Here is a 21,552-nt window from a genome sequence, read left to right as displayed (position 1 = left end):
ATGTCAACAATTTAAATGCAAATGGAAGTAAACATTTTTTATGCTTAAACATTAAAATGAAATCAAACAAATAACAAAAAACTGATCAAGCGAAACGATAATGAAAGGGGATAAAGTTATAAACAAAACAATAAGAGCAACGAAACTGAATTTGTATCGGATTTTAACTCCTCAAATTGTCGTATTTTATTGTTGCTGTTGTTCTTGTTTTTCTTTTTTTTTTTTTTTTTTTTTTTTTAATTATTGCTTGTGCTTGTGTGATGTGTGATTTTCATTAATTAGCGCTTCAACACTATCATTCATCGCTTTCTGCTTGTGATGGCACACAGTTGCTGTAATGCTCACTTTCTACTTAGATCTCTCTTTACATATGGCGCTTCATGTGGAGGGCCAGGTGATCGGAGCGCGAAAAGCAACGATCACAATTGCGACATTTAAAAGGTTTGGCTCCAGTGTGCTTCCGATAATGTCGAGTTAGCTCATCGCTTCTAGCGAAACGCCATTCGCAGCCATCCCAGGAGCACTTGTACGGCTTCTCACCTACAATGGCAGAAGTTTTTAAGAAGATTTAATGAAATTACATAAAAATAGCCAGTTCCTACTTATTAAATAAGTTATTCTCTGGGATGGTATCAAGAGTTGAATGCAGTATAAGTTCTTGCAATTCGCTCTGTGGCAGCCAGCGAAAAGAAAAATTAAATATATTGCAAATTCCAACGGAAGAAACGAAATAGCTGGTGGGAAAAAGGTTGCCATGATTTTTTCCCACTTTACGACAGCGAAATGAAAAAAGTTTTTTTTTCCAACGTTCAGCTGGGTGAGAGCCTCTGAGTGAGGTGCATAGTACCAGAAATGTTTAAAATTATAATTTTAACTTTTTAAATCGTAGTCAAATAGTTCTCATGACGATTGCACCCTCAAGCATACTTGTATTATTTGTGAAAGCATTGAAAATACTATTTTTTAATTTTTCCAAGCCAGCGTGCTCGCAGTAAAGTATGCAGTGGGTGCAACCTAACAATGAGTAAATGCAAACGAGTTTGTAAATGGTGGAATTGAAGACAATTAAAAATAAAATTAAAAAAAAAAAAAAAAAAAGAGAATAAAATTGGAAAAAAAAATAATGAAAAGTCGGCCATCGAAATTTACGTTAAGATCGAAGTCAGTGAAACAGTTTGCCAAATCGCGAATCCCTTTGCCAACAGTTTTCATGCGTGCCAAAAGCCTCAAAGGATGCGGCAAAAACAGTAGCCAATGCGCCGAAAGCCAGTTACAGTGCCAGTAACAGAGCTCAAAAGCGTCAGCCAGTCAGCTAGCCAGCCAGCTAGCCTGCCTGCCTGCCTGCCTGCCTGCCTGCCTTCCAGTCTTCCAGCCTGGCAGGCAGGCAGAAAGGAAAAGGAAATGCAGAAGTTGTAATTTCACACAAAAGTATAAAACCTAAAAATGCACAAAGAGTGGAACACAGAGCACAGTACACAGTTGTGCCAGAAAAAATGGCAAAATTATTTGAGTTTAAAAGACAAACAGCAGCCAAGGCAGGAAATTGCCGGCGTTGCCTTCGCCGTTGCCGCTGTCGAGAAAAGCGGTGGAAAATGGAGCCAGATAACCGGCAAAGTAGACGACAGCCAAGAAAAATACATAAAGCTGAGTGGAAAACTTTGTAACGCACACCACAACAGCTTATATATATGTATATGCATACACACACATATTTATATATACATAGTGTATATGTATATAGTATACACAGCTTAAAACTTAATGCATGCGGAAATGTGTGATATTTCCGTGCTCAATTTCACATTATGCACTTGCGGCCAACTTGCCTGCCTGACGGAACAAACGACTCGCCAACGAGCGACCGAGCCACTGAGCCACTGAGCCACCGAGCAAGTAACAACGCTCTCTTAATTTCCATTTGTTTACTCTCTGGCCATTGCTGAAGCCCTGTCCGGCCAGCGATGCGTCGCGGCGTTGCAACATGGGACATTTCACTCCCCGTTTGTGGGTGTGCTGCCACTTGCACTTTGGCATGTTGTCAGAACTGTGAGCGAGACATCGAAGCAAGGGCTATAAATAAATAGGGTGCCCGAAAAACACTTACACCCACAAGGAGTGTGTTCATGTGGGTGGCTGCGTGTATGGGTTCCTGGTAAAATGCTTTGCCATTGACTTTTGGCATTTTTTCGCCTCTTTGGGTCTTTCTTGCTCCAGCCTGCGTAAATCACAGTCAAGTGCACAAAGCACTGGGCGTACAGATACAGCTGCGACCCGAGAGTCTAAAATTAAAGTGCATTCGAACGACATCCAGTGCCAAAAATGTTCATGTTTCACAGTAACCGGGGATTAAAGCTCTGCGAATTGCCCCTGCGTATTTGTTGCTGCTGTTCAAATGCTCAATCAATTTTTAATAGTCAGCCAAGTTTGCTTAAATTGTGTACTGGCAGCCAATCTTATAAAGTCCTTAAAGCAGCTTTACACTCATTTACTGGACGTGTTAAAGCCGTATTATGTGTTTTTTGTTTCCTAAAGAGTTTCTCGTTCTTATTTCAATCGCTCTATTGTTAATTTATTGTAGCGGGCACAGTTAAAACTTAACCTCAGCTATTTGTTTCTATACATAAAGTTACTCCTTTCTTCCCATATTGTTAGCCGCAGTTGCAGTGCGCCTTTATAAAGTATTTGAGGAAGGGGTGCAGTCAGCTGCAGCAGCAAAAGCAGCACGAGCAGCGGCCGCTTAACGTATAGCCCCGAGCCAGTTAATATTTTATAAATTTTGCTGGCGTTGGGTTTTAATGTCAGCAGCCAATAGGAAAGAAAGAATGCCTTGGTGAGCGACATGCAATACGCGGCGAGAAAGAGGTTTCGGTATTCCTTTCACTTCACTCTGCCGACTTCAGACTGCAGGCTGCACAGAGCACAGTGCAGAGTGCAGGGTGCAGGCTGCACGCAATTCTTTAGCTTTTCTTTTATGCGCTATGCGCCTTCTCGGCTTTTGCACTCAACACAATTTTTATGGTCTGCTTGCGTCTATCCGCTTGATTGCACTAGTAATCTTTTCTTAACGGCAGGGCCCTACTCCCACCAGCTATTACCAAGCTCGGGTTAACCATAACCCTGTCTGTTTTTTTTTTTTTTTTTACAGCCAGAGCGCTTAACTAATTGAAATCTTTTGCGCACTGCGCACATTTATTGGAATCTTTTCTGCGTGGTGAGTTAATTGATTATCAATTGTCGAGTATTCGCACCATTTTGGTTGTTTTCCAATTAATTCCTTTTACGCTAACACCGGAGACAACAAGAAGGATAAACTAGCTGGCAGCGCAATCAAGACTCCCAAATTAAATTAATGTATGCCCGGCTGGCTTCTGACCTGACCTGAGCACATACCAAAAAAAAAACCGATTGGACATCTAAATAATAGTCGATCATCAATAACGTTGCGCTGTTTCTCCAAATTAAAGCAGAACTTCTCTTTCCCCAGTTTGAGCAAAGCGTAATTCATGAAAATGATTCTTTAATTTCGTTTTACGCATGTCCTCTAAGGTGACATTAAAATAATTACTTTTTTTGTGGGTCTCTTCAAACCAAAGGTAGAAAAAATTTACATTTTGTGAAAATGTCGGACAATCTAATGTTTTGATCTCTTATCGTCTGAAGACATCCTGGCTTTGATTTATTTTGTATGCTCTGTCCGTGTAGAGCATATATAACTAATTACACAGCTTAATCAGGTCCCTTTATACAATACGGTTAGTTTGGAGCAAGCATGGCTGCTGCAAGCATCTGAAAGCTTTAATCTGGAGCGCAAAACTTTTGCTTATAATTTGCCTGAAATGATGGAAACGAAAAACGAAAATAAACATCAACAAGGCCAACAATAACTACAACTTATATAAAAGAGCAAACATTCCGGAGGGGACTCAATTAAGTGCGCCCCTCCCTCTTAGCCGTTGCCCCGCCTCCCTAAACGGCTGTTGTTATTATGAAGTACAAACTTTTTACTTTTAAAGATAAACGGAAAACTAAGAGCCTATAAGCATTTTCACACTCTGCAAACTTGTTGATTGTAAAATCTTTTATTAAGCAGTTATTGTTTTGTTTAGTCGAGCATAGAGTTCAATATAACAGAAAAAAGAGAGAACGCATTCAATTTAAACGCGTGGCCAGACGAGAGTAGCCTATTATACTTGACTCACTAATCTAGCTATTCGATTGTATACGGCACGAAAATGCAATAACTGAAATGGGCCAATTCAATTAAATTGGCAGTATCAGTTGGTACTAACGGTACATGACATATGCAGAGTTAACGCACATATTTGTTTTTGCTCAATTTACAAAAATTTGGTTGTTATATTTTATGAGTTAAGCGCAAACTGCCGAAACTCTTGTAAAACGCATTATCATTCATACACACACGCTGATGGGAATACGCGTGTGTAGGTACACACAAATCAATGGATGAGTTTAATATGGTTTCCATCCTTTGCCTCTGAAATCGCTGATGCTGATGGTGGCAGCAATAAAATAACATTTCATCGCTGGGTTTAATCTGTGTGGAGATGCACGAGTATGTATGCGTGTAACCAATAATTCATTTTTGAATTATGCGATTTTTATTGAAATTTCAAGCCTCGTCTACTGTCATTCAAGGATGTTCCTGGCTCTGCACTTGACTTTGTACATATATGTATACATATTTCTGCGGCAACGTTCGCTCTGTTGGCTGTGTGGAAATATTGGGACAATGGCAGCAAAACAATGCAACGTGTCACTTGTGTCCTGCCCTGTGTCCACTGGGCTCTCCTGTTCAGGTCACAGACGCGATGCTCTCTGGGGTTGTTGTGTTGTTTTCGCAGCACTCTGATTTATTAATGGGGAGCAGCAACCCCAAACTGAGTTTACATATTTATGTTGCAGTTGTTGGTCGTTTTAGTCAGAAATGTGTTTTGGGCGTGGTATGAAGCCTGCAGTCGACTTAATCATACTATATTACTTCACTGATTATTATATTCAAATGTAAACTATATTCACGGCAGAAATGCTAAATTAAATTGGCTACGTGTGGCGCCTCACCTGTATGGGTTCTTTGGTGGGCCTTCAGATGTGAGCTTTTTGTGTAGACCTTTTTGCAGCCCAGAAATTGGCACTTGTGTATCCGACGTTTGGCGTCCGGACTGTGATCGATGTGATGCTGGCGCGGGTGGTGATTTTTGGTAGAAGCTGTGAAATTAACTTGGTTATGGCGAGTGGAGTTAAGGGAGATGAATCAATACACACCAGTTGTTGATTTTTCAGACAGCGATGTGACCACGGCAACAATTTGTGGCGTCTGCTGTTGCTGTTGCTGTGAAGCTGCAGCCGATTGCTGTTGCATGGATGCGGCAGTGCCAAGATTGGTACTGCTGTTGTTATTGTTGCTGTTAGTGTTGTTGGCTGCGGCGCTAAGCACGGCAGCAACATTAGCATTGCCATTGTTTTGCATTTGTATGACACGTGCTAGACTGATGCCGGCGGCTCCAGGTGTTCCATTGGCTGTGGTCAGCCGCACGATTGTACTGCGCGGAATGTTGTTGTGGTTGTTCGACGACTGATCAACGTTACTGCTGCTGTTGCTACTGCTGTTGTTATTACTGCTGATACTGCTTGCTGAACTGCTACTACTAGTATTGTTTAGTACCTGCGGCGATATGCTTAAGTGTTGCACTGCCAACTGTTGCTGCTGCTGTTGCAGCTGCAACGTTGTGGCTTGCGACAATGAGGAGTTCTTGGCACCGGGCGATTGGCTGCTGAAGTGCAGAATGGCGGACGCGGGTGTGGAATTTGCTGCTGCTGCTGCTGCTGCGGCTGAAGTCTGCTGTCGTTGCTGCTGCTGCTGCTTGAGGATCGCGGCCAACTCATTGGCGTCGATTTGCTGCGGGCGCTGCTGTGGCGGCTGTGCATAATTATGACTGCGTAGGTTCGACTCAGGAGATGAGGGCGGCGTTAGAGGGGGAAGCAGAAAGTCGTGCACGGGACCTTGACCCAGATGATAATGCCGCTGCGATTTAGCCTGCACCACTCGAACCTTAATAGCCGGCGCACTACTGTTACTAGAGCTCAGGGTAATAGTGTTGCAGTGAGAATTGCTGCTGCTTATGCTCACGGCGCTGCTGCTGACGGTGCAGTTGCTATTACTGGTGGGCGTCATGTTGCCGGCGCTGCAGATACTAGGATTGGGCGATATGGCTGAGGGTGGCGCAGCAAACAGCACGTCCAGTTTCTCATTGCAAGATAATACATGTGCCGCTTCCTCGTCGTCCTCGTCAATGCGCTCCTGCTTAACCAGCACCGCACAGCTGAGGGCCTGTGACCCATTGCTATCCCACGATATGCCTGAACAGTTGGAAGACACGGATGAGGTAGTCGATATCGTGTCCAGACTCTCTTTTATTTTAAGCTCCTCCAACAAGCGCGCCGGTGTTGAAAATATGTCCCAGGCTGAATCGAGATCTGTGTGTATCTTTTTGTAGCTCTGATGCTTCGGCTCGTCGCGCAAGTAGCGCTCCAGTTCATAGCAAGTCTGCAAATACAATGACAACACGAAGCATTGTTAGCAGGATACAAAATAAGATTTCTGAATATTCCATCTATAACTACATACAAATCCCCATAACTCGGTATGGGGTTCGGCTCTATTATTAATTTACCTTCCCTGTGTTGTTATGGTTATATTTTTGATGTACCGGTTCTACACTTAATATATATATATATATATTAAGTGTAGAACCGGTACATCAAAAATATAACCATAACAACACAGGGAAGGTAAATTAATATTATATATATATAAAATATATATATATATATATATATAAAATAACTACATACATATATACACCCTTTGTAAGGTATCAGGAATCCAATATATGTTATTTTAAACGAACTCTTTTTAGTTTACTGTAACTTGCTTCGTATAATACTATTAAAGAATTTTCAATGATGCTCAAGAATTTTCAAGAACATTAAATTGTTAATTCAGTGACCCGTGGCGGTGTTGTTTTTGAGCTTCTCTATAAGAGCCGCTGGCATCAAGGCAAATAAAACCATTAATTGTAAGTTATGTTTTATGTTCTGACGCAATTACATGTTAAAATTTTGCTCAGCAGATTTATAAACACTGCATACTTTTAGGTTCACGACCAGCAGGAATAAAGTTCACTTAAATGCCCCGAATAACGACGTGTTGCCTAATGGTGTTACTGCTGTGAGCACTAACAACGGGCGTAAATAAGAGAAGTTCGTTTGTGTCTGGGTTTGCAGCTGCTCTATAGTCGCAGTTGCCTTGTTGTTTTGCAATAAAGATTTTAATAGAGCTACAGTCATAACAATTGAGTTGGTTTGCGTTTTCGCATTTGTTTCAATAAGCCAACATGCCATACTCATGTCTCAAAAATGACAGTGGAAAATGGCTTTTTCTTATGCTTCTCCTGAAGCAATTTGCGGCTGAGAAGGTGCAGCAACAAGTACTTAAAGGTGCTACAAATTGCACACATGACCAGTATTATCGGTTGTTAGCGTTTCCCAAACCCGCAACCCATTTCTGCTTAACAAATCTTATTAAGTGCAATACAAAAGCGGAAAATCAATGACCTGGAATAAAAAGCGTAGCCACAGGATCTGTTTCGAGTTGTGCATTCCACATTTGCTTAGGTTTGCTATTTTGCTTTTCATTCCCATTTCCATTCCCATTCTTATTCTCCAAACATGGTCGGTAAATCACTTTAAGTGTTATTTCAAGAAAATAATTGCAACACATAAATTTCTTAACCCTTTCAAGTCGCCAAACAAGTTGCGTGTGCGATTTACGAACGGAGGCAGCAACAGCAATAACAACAAGAGAAAACAAGTAAGAAGACTCTAGTCGAGACTGCTCGACTAGGAGATACCCTGAACCCTCTAATCTGATATTCTAATCACTCTGCACTTCTTTTCGGCACACGTACATACATATCTACGTATTAGAACGCGCTCTGCTAACTGCGCAGTAAGCAGCGACTGCGCTTGGGCTGCGCTGCAGTGTGGGCAACATTATAAGGATTTATTTGTGGAATATTTTAATTTCTAGACGTACAATCTTAATGAAACTTTCAGAACATAATCATAATATTCAAATATATGTACATTCCAAAGCACAAGTTTCTAGTACTTGAAATACGCCTTTTACAAAGGTGAGGGTGAGGGGGTGGATATAGGGGTGGGGGGTAAATTACAACAAAAATCGAAATTATATAAAATGCATATAAGTCTACATATAAAATTTGGAAGCTCTAGCCCTAAAGGTGTAGGAGGTATAATTAAATAACTAGCTTTCGATAAGGTTTTTGATCGATAATAAATTATCGGGAGCAGTTATCGATATAAAAAGAAAAACTTGATATGCGCGTGATATACACGGACCTAGGAAAAAAAAATTCAAGTCTCTAGCTCTTATATCTTCTGAAATCGACGCGTTCATACATACGGACGGACGGACGGACGGACGGACGGACGGACGGACGGACGGACGGACGGACGGACGGACAGACAGACGGACAGGGCCAAATCGACTTAGCTCGTCGCCCTGATCAAGAATATATATACTTTGTGGGGTCTGCCACGCCTCCTTCTGTCTGTTACATACTTTTAACAAAACCATTATACCCTGATTTCCCATTTTCAATGGGTTCAGGGTATAACTATAAATGGTTTATGAATCAGCACTGCGGCGTTGGCGTCTCAGCGCGAAGAGGAAAGGAGAGAGAGAGAGAGAGAGAGAGAGAGAGAGACGGGGATAGAGTCCATGATTAATGTGCGGCTGCTGCACTTAGTTTCCATTTCCTGGCCAGCAACACTTCAGTCAGACAATGCAGCACTATCTATGTGCAAAAATCTAAATAAAATGTAACATGCATGCCCGCTGTTCGGAATTTGATATATTGTTTAAGCACTCTCGACAAAACACACACAAAGCACAACATGCAAGACATGCATCTAAAACAAATGCAAATGCCAGCTGAGCTAAGGCTGATCTGAGTCTGAGTCCGAATCGGAGGCTAAGCTTGCATTCGCCTTCGCCATCGCCAGCGCCATCCTCCAGGATGCTATCAGAAATGGCATTTTGAGTTATGTGCTTTGCCGCCAACGGCGTTGCCAACAAATCACCTGCCCAAAACTGAGAGCAGTGCCAGGAAGATTAGGACGCGACTTTTAAATTGCGCATGGTTGCGAGCCAACCAGTATCAGAATCAGCGGATCGCCAAATATCCGACTACATTTGAGTATATATGGGTAGCTGAAATGACCCACCTTGGGCCAATGATTGATGTGCTATGGGTGAATAGTTCGGGTGCTTGCCAATAGATAACTAAGGCCTGTCTACAGAGGCACTGCTACTGACTCAACATACTTTAAACATAATTAGTTTATATATACACTCCCTGAAGTTTATAGGAATTGTAGGAAACATTCATGTATACTCGGTGTAGAAAGCTGGTGTCAATGTATAATCCCGCTGATGTGTGGCTTCAAAAACTTTTCGACTAAGCAAAAAACTTTTTGCTCATTTGTATTTAATAGAAATTTATTTGCAGTGCTCATGGGTTGATATTTTTTTTATTTTGCCCTATCTATTTGTGTGGGTGGGAAATACTTTTGCACACTTTTTGCCGCCAATTTATGTGGCAAGTGCACAACAAGAGCGCAACTGAACGGGGGATATGTCAGAGCCAAATGGCTTAATCTATGGCACAAGTTGGTCGCATAAGAAAAAATCTTAATTTCCGTTGCGTCCATTTCAGCTTTGGTTTTTGTGTCACCATATTTTCTCTCTGTGTGCATTTTGTTTTTCGCTCTTAAAATGAGGTTTTCTCTTCCGCCTGTTTGGCTTTCAGCCCAAGATATTTACTGTTCCGTACCTTATGGTCGACAGCAAGTAAAATGTTCTTTTGTTTTACTTTTAGCAGAGACACCAAGTTTTTTCCTCACAAATACCAAATACCCAATACAAAACGGAGTCTTTACTAACCTAAATAAGGAAATAGAAATCGTTTTCGAAAAAAGTAAATAAATAAATATTGGTAAGAAAATGTGGCATTGAGACTGACATTAATCGAAAATCGATTTATTAATTTAGATCTGTAAGTCTGTAAGATCTGCAAGTGCTTTAACGAAACCGCTTTATATTGCATATACAAGAGCTGAACAATACCAGACATATAAACAGAAATAAACAGGCAACACATTGTTTGCACGAATTGAAAGCCCTCCAATTGCTCGATTCTTTAGCGCTTGAGATGAAATTAAATTGAATTTGGCCACAGCAAATACAGATTGCGAGGGAATCAGGAGGAGGCGAACATGTGCGCCCAAATGTTTTCAATGCTAATGTTAAATAAAAGCCTACGATTAAATTTAATTATCAGCATGTTTATTAAAATCTACAAAATGTGATATGAGCGAAGACTGAGTCTATTGCACAATTGGGAGAGATTTTAAGTATCTGCCGGCACACACACACACACTGTAGATAATGTTTACCTAGGCTGTCACACGCCCCCCGGGATTCTACGCCCACACATAGTGAGTCAGATATAGAGACAGACTGAACATATTTAATTATGTGTGTAATTGAAAAAGACGCAGCGGCAGTTAAGAGGCACGTCGAAGACTCCAACGACGACGACGACGCCGACGCTGATGGCAAGGGCGACGGCGATGGCAATGGCGACGGCGACGAGTACGCCAAAAAATCTTGTTAAGGCTATTATGCGGCACATGTCTTGGGCGCCCTGCTGTCTTTGCACTGAGCTCTGGGATTGTGTATTTGTGTAATATTCTGTGCGTGTTTGTGTATTAGAAAGATATTAGCAGGCCCCAGCTAGCAGCAGAGCCTGCGGTTTTTATTTGCTACCCCGAGAAGCAGCTGCTAACTTACTTGGAAAGTATGCTATCCACAATCACACCACATACCAAATTTTCATTATGTATGTATGTGTATCTGCATTATGTCATTTAATGAGCCATAATTCCAGAGAGCTTCGCCTCATAAGCCCCCTGGGATGTGTTCAGCATTTCTTCTTTTTCCTTTTTGTTTTCCTACGCCACTTTCGGGGCTGCCATTTTGAAAGTTTTAATGAACGAAACGTAATGAAATTATGCCCACAATTAACGTCATCGTGACCAGGCACTTTAAGCTTAACAATTTAAGAAGCTTTTAAGCATAACAATGCAGTGAACGAAGCACATCAACGCAGACAAGAAAACAAACATTTCCAACTGTCTGTCTCGTTCGGTTATAACATTGTTAAAAACGTATGGAGAAAGCAATTATTTATTTATTTATTATTATTTAAAATAAATGTTAAATTCGTCAAAGCTGTCAATTTGTGCAACAGGCTATTGGTCTCTCTATTCTTACTATAAGCAGGAAAGGTCTGCAACTGTCACAGTCACAGGCATTGATGTAGCAATACTGCAACCATTGTTGCCATCGACGTCTCACTGTGCGGCTTCTGCTTGTTATCTGTCTGGCTGTAAGTAACTGCTCAATGCGAGTGCAGCAGCAGCAGCAGGAGTAACAAAAACAATATCAGCAAGTCAGTTGGTTTGGCAATAACAATAAGCCAAAGACAAACGACAAGCCACTAACAGCTAGAGTAGCATAGCAGGAGATACAACACGGATAATTGAATTATTGGCATTATCAGTACTTTGCACACAAGCGCATACACACATTTATGCACACACACACACACACACACCCCTTCCTTCCGCGCAGCACCAGGAAGCCACATTACAAAGTGTAATGCGTTGATTTACTTCTTGGTTTTCTCTGGATGGGTCTGGACACATCTAGCGCCCCCTGCTGATGTCGCGATGCTATTGCTATTGTTGGTGTTTTTGTTTTCTGCTGCAACTGTTGTTTGTTTTTCGGGGCGCAAAGTGCACTTAAAGTGCCACAACATCAACAACAGTCGCAGCAGCAGTAGATGTAGCAGCAACAGCAGCAGCAGCAGCAGTAACAACTGAAAACCAACTTAAGTGTCTGACACAAAAGGCGCTGCATAATTTCAGGCATTATGCTAATTTAAAAAGTTGCCGACTGCTCAAGCAGTAACAGCGGCAGCAACCTTTCACATAAGTAGTTTGAAACAAGGAAACAGCTGCGAGCAAGTAGGATGGGAAATGGGGGACTACGTTGATCACTTTCGCCCAGAAATGGAATTCGCTCTTAGGCAATCGAGAAGCACTTCAATACGAAAGTGTCGCAGTGGCAGTGCCAAAAAGTATGCTACACACAACAGCAAAAGCAGAAGCAGAAGCAGCAGGGTTGCTTGGATACTCCTGAAAGATTGCTGAGTGGGGGGAGCTGTGGAGCTTGACGCAACTAATGCGTCGTACGCGCCGTTGAATTTAAATGAGGAATTAATGCGTACATTATTTCTGGTCGCCTTTCGGCTGGCAGTGTCACCCCTCATAACAGCAACCCCGATAGCGTTGAGCTCCTTCGACCGGCCTGTGCTTTTACTTTTGTTAGATATACAAACTGTGTTTTGCCACTTCCCAATTCTCACTCCCTAGTTGCCATATGCATTCTGCTTCTCGGCTCGGCTGTTACGTTCTGTTCGATTCCACGACGGACTGTGCAGTCGTGGTGTTCACGAATTCTGGAATTCACAGCCACAACACCCTAGCCATTAGCTTTGAACTTGATGGCATTTGTGTGCCTTACGCAAATTGCGACGTTCTTGTTGCTGCCTGTTTTTTTTTTTACGCTTCGTTTTGTCATTTTGTGGCATGTTGCCGCCTTGTTTCCGTTTCCATGGTTGCTGCTGTTGTTGTTTCTTCCATCTAAATGACACTTTGCGCAAATGATGATGCTGACAATGATAATAAATAAATTTAACGCTGTTCGAGGGCGCAACTTTCGCCCATTCGGTAGGCGTGAGCGGGAGAGGAAACTTTTTATACTGTAACTAAGATTAGGCTTTTTAACATCCAATTATCTTCAGGATCTACAGATCTGCTTTAACAGCGCTTTTACACTGTCAGTCATAGAGTTAAGTAAGTGCTCTAGCTACTTGAAGACGTCTTAAAGCCAGTCATATTGAAACAGAAACCAAAACATTCACATTCAGATATATTCGTTCCATAGAATAGTTTTTGGCGCAAGTATGCCTGCGCTTGACAATAAAATCGAATTTTTTGTTTGGGCATACATATATCGTAGAGATAATACATAAATGACAAAATAAGCACATTCTAAAAGCTATTTATACCACGTATTTATATGCATGCTCGTAGACAAGTAGGGGGCTGAAGAAAAACTGTCGATACAGGATAATGCAATTGTTGTGGCTTTCACATTTTATGGCCAGCCCAAAAACCCGCACAAGGTGGAATGTTTTCAATGTCTATTATCCGTACCGTACGAGTAAAGGACCGGTTTCCTCATCATCGCCTCCTTCTTCCTCAATGACAACAGAAGTGCTTGTCTAACATTTTGTCGGTTACAAATATCAAGGCTTATGATATTGACCCAAAGCATGTTTAACAACGCATTTTGTCTAAAGGAAAATGCCTCATTTTGACATAACACATACCCATTGGACATGCCCAGAAAGGTTATATCAAATTAGGGAACGCCATTAACATTCGATGGTACTTAAGTAAACTATATTTTCAACGACTATATTTCAATAGCCACAGAGTGAATCGATATAATATTGGTAGGCTTTAAGAGGGCGACTATTCAAACAACTTTGATTGTGTGTTGGTAGAGGGTAACTCGTAGCTGGTCAGACTTGAGAAGGACGCTGTTACTTGTTTAGCTAGAGTTTTGTGTGCGATGCGTAGATTGTTATCGCCTCCCTTTATATTGATTGTCGGAAGCGGTAAATGGCAAAATTGTATACAAAGCAGGTTTTATTTTCCTTTACTCTATGAAAAAGAAACCATAAAGCCAGTTCAGATGCAATTTCAATTCCAGTCCTTTGGTCTTATGGCCGTGTACAAGGCAGAGTGTGAACCAGGCCATAGAGGAATCAAAAGGTTAATTGCTTCTGTGTAAAAGACGTTCACTAATGCTGTTTACAAATAAAAATAATTCGCACAAGCTGTTTGCCTACATACTTTAATGTTAGGCACATTACAAGCTTCGGCCCAGCAGACAGTCGTACGAGATACGCGGCAGTAAAACAATAGCAACGAGCAGGATAAAATTGCAGAGGCTAAGCAGGAAAAATAAAGTTATAGCAACTACCAGCATAAATATACCAATGGACATAAAAGGTTACATAACAACAACAAAATTGCCACTGTGTGCTGGCTCTCTATCGCTCAATGAACACGGACATCGGACATATACATGAACACGTTGACACACTGTCCATTGTTTGTGACCCTGCAGCTACTCCCCTCAGTTGTTCGCCTACCAAAATTTGCATATGTTTTGGGTGGGTCAACTGTAGCAGAATAAGCAGAACAGACGGCTTATCTGAGTTCTTGTTCGTTCACTAAAATATGATTTTATTTAACGCATCCTGCTATATAATGTTTTTGTGCTGCTGTTGCCGTTTCATGCACGCACAACTTTATGATTATGTTTTACTATGAGCACATATCCTTGATGACCGTTTGCTTGCTGCTCGCTGAATTTCTTTTTGTGAAAATATACAAGAGAAATATATTCGAAAAAATCGTGATTTGTCTCATTAGGAAGACAACAGCTCTGACTTCTGTGCTGTTGCCAATTGTAGCAAAATTGACGAGCTACTGCCCTGTCCACCGACGACAAAGCCCAACCTTTATCTGATAATTTGTAATTCTATTGCGCCTCTTTTCAAATCCGCCTCAAGCGTCGTGCACCATTAGTCGCATCCATTACAGCCTCAGTATATCAGTACTCACTATCAGTACCAAGGAAGGTAAAGAAGGAACCAGACTGTCCTTGCATTCTAATCCATTCAGCTGGCAACATAAAGATTTAATGAATCGTAAAGCAGAGTAATTGTTGAAAAAGTGCCGACAGGCTATAACGGCAACAGTTGGTTGCTGCCAAGCCAATGAATAGGGTGATTCGTGCGCCACAAGTGCTGCCTGCCAATGAGACTGAGACTGAGATTTACCTGCCCAAGTCACCTGAGTGAAGTCAGAATCGTCAGAAGAATATTGTGTATGTGTGAGTTATTTCTTGTTGCGATGATATCCTGGGTAGATGCACTTCGAAAGTATCAGCTTTCAGTTTTTCAGATTTATTTGCAGTTCTGCCTGGTGCGTTAACTAGAATTCAATTCCCAAGACAAGTAGTGCGAAGCCGTAGAAAAGCGTGTGAGCCGATTGTCACAATCAACTGAACGCTCAGCGAGCAAAGCAAACGCAACTAGTGTTAATATACGAGAGAGCTACAAGTCACTTGACGGTCAATGCCCCTGCAATTATTTAACTTGGCTTTGACTCAACACCTGAGCTTTAAAGCAGGTCAACCAATCATTTATGCTTGACTCCAACTTATTTTTATTTTTGAATAAAGGCGCAGCAATGTGAAGGCATGTGTGAGGTAGGCAGAACCATCCATAAAATATCTCAGTTTACAACAATAAAATTACAATTACTTTGAACTGAAACAGCAGCTTTGCATATTCGATTTATAAATATGCGTTTGTAAGCGTACATTTCGAAAATGGATTGTTAGTCAGATTACTCTGTCTAGTCAACCTACCAAGCTTTGCATCCATTTGCACTCATTTGGTATTCATTTCGGCAACAGCAACTACTAGCAAAAACAACTTGGGTAAGCCTCTTACCAGCAGCTACTGCCAAGGTAGTCAAATACGTCTGATCATTGCTGTTGCTGCTGTTGTTGTTGCTGTTGCTGTTACTGTGGCTATTGCTGTTGTTTGGTCATTAAAACGCAATTGCAAATGCGAGATTGAGCCTACTTGCTGGCACTTAAGCGAGAACAATGCCAATTTGATTCGATGCTGCAGCTGGCTCCTGCTGTAACCTTCATTAGGTGTTATTAGTCGATACGCCCAACTCATGAATGAAACCTCAATGCAGCTAGCCAACCACATGAACATAATCATGTTCGTACTTCCTTGCAGCTCTATGCTATGGAGATGTGTAATATTCATTTAAATGTGCAAATGTGTGTTTTGTGGGAAATGCCTCTAAAGTGAAAGCCCCACAAAGAGGCAAGCAATAATTACACAATTTAACTGGCATGCCTTTTATCTTAATATTGGAAGCTTTTCACAAGAATATGTTTTAATTATTTTACCCATTCAGCACATGTATTAAATATATATCTATGTGAAACTGGGATAGTTGAAAGTCGTTTTAAAAGCTTTTGATATTAGCTAGCATTCTTCCTTTCACACGGCTATTCATCCAATCCCAATTCTAAACTAGCCATTTGCTCCATTACAGCTGCTCAGAAAAAAAGCCAAGCAAAGAGCAAATAACAAAAATTGCGCCGAACAAAAACGGTTGAGAAATGGAAATGGTCATGGACGGTTTTCGTTGTTGCGCCTGCCATGTAGAATTGACCCCAATCAAACGTGTAGCCATTGCTGTTGGTGTTCCTGTTGTGGTTGTTGCTATTGCTATTAGCCATCGTCACTGGCTCATGTTACAGAGTTCTATTGCATACGTAAAGGTGCATAGGACATGTCGAGGCTCTGGGCCAAGGCGCTCGACACGGTCTGTGTATCTTTATTGATGGCGGGGTAAGCGACCGCGACACACGACTGACCAGGCTGCAAATGTTTTCTACTGTTGCTATTTTGGTTTTCGTATACGCCATTGCACTTGCTTATTTACGAAAGTGGCTTGAAATTACATAAACATTGTTTGTTTAAGTTAATTGAAATTAAACTTTAAGCTGGAACTTGCAGAAAATAAAAAAAAATACAAATTATTCTGACTACGCCAGAGTTTTGGGTCAATATCATAATATTTAGTATGCACAGTCAGTGCCCAAATTTAAAAAAAATGCCAAGAAATACACATATATATATATATATATATATTTATTTATTTATGTAAGTATATATGTATATATATATATATATATATATATATATATATATATAAACGAAAAGGCAGATGAAAACGCTAAGCCAAAGCAGAAAGGAATCCCAGTGCCCGAAGCTGAAACCCAAAAGCCAGCGCAAAAAACAGTCCACCGACCCAACAGTCCGCACCACAATGCTGAAAAGGAAGTTGCTTAATTAAAAGCGGATATTAGCAATTACAAGCCGCAGAACAGCACAGATACAGATGCAAAGTCCGAGTCCGAGTGCGAATGCGAATACTAGTGTCGAATTCCATACCAATAAAACGGAAGCTAACGGAACGGCTTTGAATGGCAGCTCTTGGACCCAAAATTGAAAAGGAAGCAGCGATAAACTGGTGGGAAATTAAAAACGCGTATGCATTGGATATACAACCTAGCGGAATGAGATGTAGATATTATGGCCATCCTAGAGGCCATGTCGAATGCGCACTGCTGAGTCCTTGACTGATATTTAGCTGCTCTTTTTTAGGCTCTAGATTTTCTTTTACTGTGTGTAATTATGGTGACGTCAGGTCCAATGGCTTTACAAAATTTTCCTGTGTTGCCAGCAATTGTTTGACATTTTGTTGTAATTCGGCTGTAACAACAGTTCCAGTTTATTATTATTGCTGTTACTTCTTGCCGAAAGAAAACGGACCAGCTGTCATATACCCGCCGTCGTAAAAAATACATAAAAGGTGAACAGGTTAATTAGGTTATCATTTGGGTTCCTGCCTTCTTTTGGCATAAAAAATGGTCAAAGTCGAAACATCAAAACACCCAAAGTAATTGTTAATGGGTGCTGCTGCTCTCGGCATAATTTCTTTCTGCCGAGACGGCTCTGATTTGTGCCGCAATGCTTAGAAACCACATAATTTATTGCATTTGCTTGACCTGAAAATTTGAATCTGCTCCTGTTATTTTAAATGAATGCTATACTGATTGGCTCCATATTTCAAGAACATTTTTCATTCTTGATTTGGTAAAGCCAATAATTATGCACTGCAAATGTACGACTATGAATTTGTATTGGGCTTTAGTAAATAACCATTAATTTCCTTTTGAATATAAACAAACAAATGATAAATGCGTGCAATAATTTGATCATTAATCACAATTTAATAAAGGACTGGGGCTCCTAAAAGCTGCTTTGACTTGTGGGACTTGTCTACCCGACTCTGTGGGACTTTTCGCTTTAGCTGCTTCAAATAGACTGCGAACGGCAATATACTTTTAATTGTTTCAATACTTTTTTCACGCTTTAAGTGTCATCCGCCCACTGGCCGAGTATCTCCAAACTTTTCCTCCTGCCGTACTCTCAGAAATTGTCAAACGCAAATGTTTTTCGCAGTTTTACTTTGGGTTAACCGACGCCTTCACCGCCAGCGCCACGAAAACCGCCGCCAGAATTTGTTGTAATTGTTGTTTGCCATTTTTGTTGCAGTTGCTGTTGCTGTAGTTGGACTAAAATTTCCCACTCACAGAATTACCTTTTTGCGTTGCACCGCTGTCATGTGGTTGTTATTGCTGCTGCTGCTACGCTGTTGTTGTTGTTGATGATTTTTTTTTGTAGTTGTCGCCGCACTTAATTTATATGGCATTCACATTCGTTACACATGGGAAACGCTAGCGCGGCATCGTCTGAAAATTGTACAAATTTTTGGCACTCGCCTGCATGTGAAGTCGTCGCAAAACCAACACCAGCAACAACAACATGACAAAGGCAATTCCCGCTGCGGTTTGTTTTCCCACAACAACAGCAGCAGCAACAACAACAGCAACAGCTGCATAGACAATGGGTGAGCTTAATGCTAACAATGAAATTTGCTCCAATGCCAACAACATGGTAAAAAGGTAATTACCATAAAATTGTCCACGTGTGTGTTTCAACTACCACGACTAACTCCTTGCCGATTGGACGTCAGCAGCAGCTTTGCACATTTAATCCGTAATTTTAATATGGCGCTTAAATAATCGGATCGCATAATAAACGGCGAAATACCCATTTCGAATACCTCAAATCATTCGAAAGACTCCAGATCTTAAATAAACACCAACGTATTTACTTAGTTGATTTAGTTTCTAAAATCCCATAAATATAATTAAAAGTTGCAAAAGGAAATCATCGAACGAAGTTAGTTGAATATTTTTTTTGTATGCTTTTAATTTGGCCAGGGTATAAAAATTTAATGGAGAAGTGCAAAAAACTTTTATTTCGATGAAAAAAAAAAACAATCAGTAAAATAGCAAATTGCACACTTCCGTACACACACAGAACGACATGTAGCTCATATTCTCATGGTTACGTAGCTGCCTCTAGTTGATGATGCATGCCATCTCCTGCTCCGTCCTGTTGGCCATTCCATTTTTTAGACTAAAAACCGCAAATTGTTGAATTTAATTTTCGTTTTGGACGTATTCCAATTCCATCAACTCAAATAAAACAGCTACCCGTTCCAGCGACCAACCGACCGCCCGCCCGCCCGAACTTCCTCGAATCGCTTCGGTTGCCTTCCCGTTACTGTTGCGTATACGTTATATTCGTTAACTGCAATGAAAGCCAGACAAAACCAGGACTACGCCAACCATACATGATATGCAATTACACACTTACTGCCTCGGTAAGGGTGCTTCTCGTGTAGCTCTCCAGCTAGTCTCGCTTAATATAATGAGTGGATGACACATCGTTTTCGCTCTTTCATATTAACACATATGTTTAACTCACATATAAACGAGCTATAACTTATATGAATATGAATGAAAATTTGTCGTTGTAGGTGCGATTTGCCTCGAAGCGCAACCGAGCCAGCAGCACGTCTACATCAAGGTCTGAGGTAAGGTAAGTTCAAAATAGTTTTCTTTTTAATTTATGCACAGTTTAGTAGTAACACCTGGCTGCATTTTTGCAGAGCTACATTCTTTGTATTCTTTGTATAGCCTTTATGTGCTACCTGACATTATTTATGAGCACCGATCAATTCGATAATTCTTTTTCAACAGCGCGTTGAAATCCATCAAAGTTGCTTCCTTGTTTTTGCCTCTGATGGCTTTTCATGTAGGTATTCTGAGGGGGATGCTATTGTAAAAAGAATTTCGTCTGGCGCCGTTCGAATGCACAGCTGGGCAGTTCAGTTGCCCATTTTTTAGTCCTTCTGTTTCATCGTCGTTTTTTCAGCCAATCTTTTTCAATATGGCCACCATTTTTTCGTAGTTGTATCTATGTGTGTGTGTATATATGTATATATTGTCGACTTCGATGTGTCCCTATAATTTATTTTTGTGAAGCACCATGTGCGAATTATTGTAAGCTATTTGTTGAAAATGCAAGGTATTAAAAAGCTTCTACGTGTAAAAATGGCACCACATATTCATAGCATTCATAGCACACATTCCCAACCCATTCTAGTCTTCTTTAAAAAGCAGTATTAAGAAAGTCAAATAAGACAAACTTCATTTGTTACTTCTTCAATCATTAAGAAGAATATAAAATTGATTGATTAATACGCATAGAATTTCCATAACCATTGCCCGAGTTTAGACTTGACTGTCATACAAAAGTTTCACGGCGAGAAGAAAAAACATATTTTCACATATATTTGCCTAAAAAATAAGTAGTTGTCATATCTCAACAAAAATCTTTAAGAATTTTTTATCTATTCAAATAAAATTTATTATTTAGAGATGAGAATTGGTAATGAGAGATTTATACAAATTAAAGAGCTACCATATACTATTGCAACTTGTAACAGATCCGTTAAGGATTGAGGAAACAGAAATGAAATAAATAAATAAATACATGAAACTAAGTTGAATCGTTGCACTCGTTGACTTCGCCTGTGGTATGCAGGCAATTTGTTCCATGACATCAAATATGCAATAAATCTAACTGCTAAATCAACAATAAGAAATTTTGCATGAAGCAACTGCGTATAAAACAATCTGCAATTTCGAAATTGAAATTGCAGCAGAGCTCAGCCGGTGTATTTGTGTGCGTATGCGAGTCTAGCATAGAGTGGCCCTAATCTGATTTACCATAAAGTAGAAAGTGCATCTTTTTTTTTTTATTTATTTTTTTTTATTTTGGACACAAACAGCACGGCACGACTCTGGGCGTTGTCAGCTGACACACCGTCAAACAGACAAACAGGCAGCGCTGTATTTATTTATATTTCTATATTGATGCAATTGTTTTCGGGCGATATGCTCATATGTTACAATTTGCTACTGTTATTGTTATTGCTGCTGTTTGCTGTTCATGAATAAAACATGCTCTGTTATAATAGCTATGACCAGTTTATTTATCTTCGTTTTACCAAGTAAACGTCAATTTAGATTTTATGTAAATTTCCACTCAATTTTCTTGTTTTTGTTAGCCATCTTTCAGTACTATAAAATGCAATTTTTGTACTATATTAATATGTTATTAATAAGATGTAGTCGTGTTATTGAAATGTAATCATATCAATGGGTGT

General features: G+C 40.4%; 1 protein-coding gene across 1 annotated transcript in view; it reads right to left on the bottom strand.

Moving 5' to 3' along the window:
- Positions 1–213: 213 nt before the first annotated feature.
- LOC6578240 (Krueppel-like factor luna) overlaps positions 214–21,552 on the bottom strand; it is a 79,056-nt gene continuing 57,717 nt past the window's right edge. The window contains exons 3-5 of the mRNA XM_044010510.1: positions 5,284–6,565; positions 5,080–5,226; positions 214–540 (exon numbers count right to left, since the gene is read on the bottom strand). Of these exons, the coding sequence (XP_043866445.1) occupies positions 365–540; positions 5,080–5,226; positions 5,284–6,565 (1,605 nt within the window). The 3' untranslated portion in view covers positions 214–364. The remainder of the gene's footprint in view (positions 541–5,079; positions 5,227–5,283; positions 6,566–21,552) is intronic.

This window comes from Drosophila mojavensis, unplaced genomic scaffold (genome assembly GCF_018153725.1).
Source record: "Drosophila mojavensis isolate 15081-1352.22 unplaced genomic scaffold, ASM1815372v1 contig_80, whole genome shotgun sequence".
In the NCBI taxonomy this organism is placed as follows: domain Eukaryota; kingdom Metazoa; phylum Arthropoda; class Insecta; order Diptera; family Drosophilidae; genus Drosophila; species Drosophila mojavensis.
This window is presented reverse-complemented; position numbering and strand designations above follow the sequence as displayed.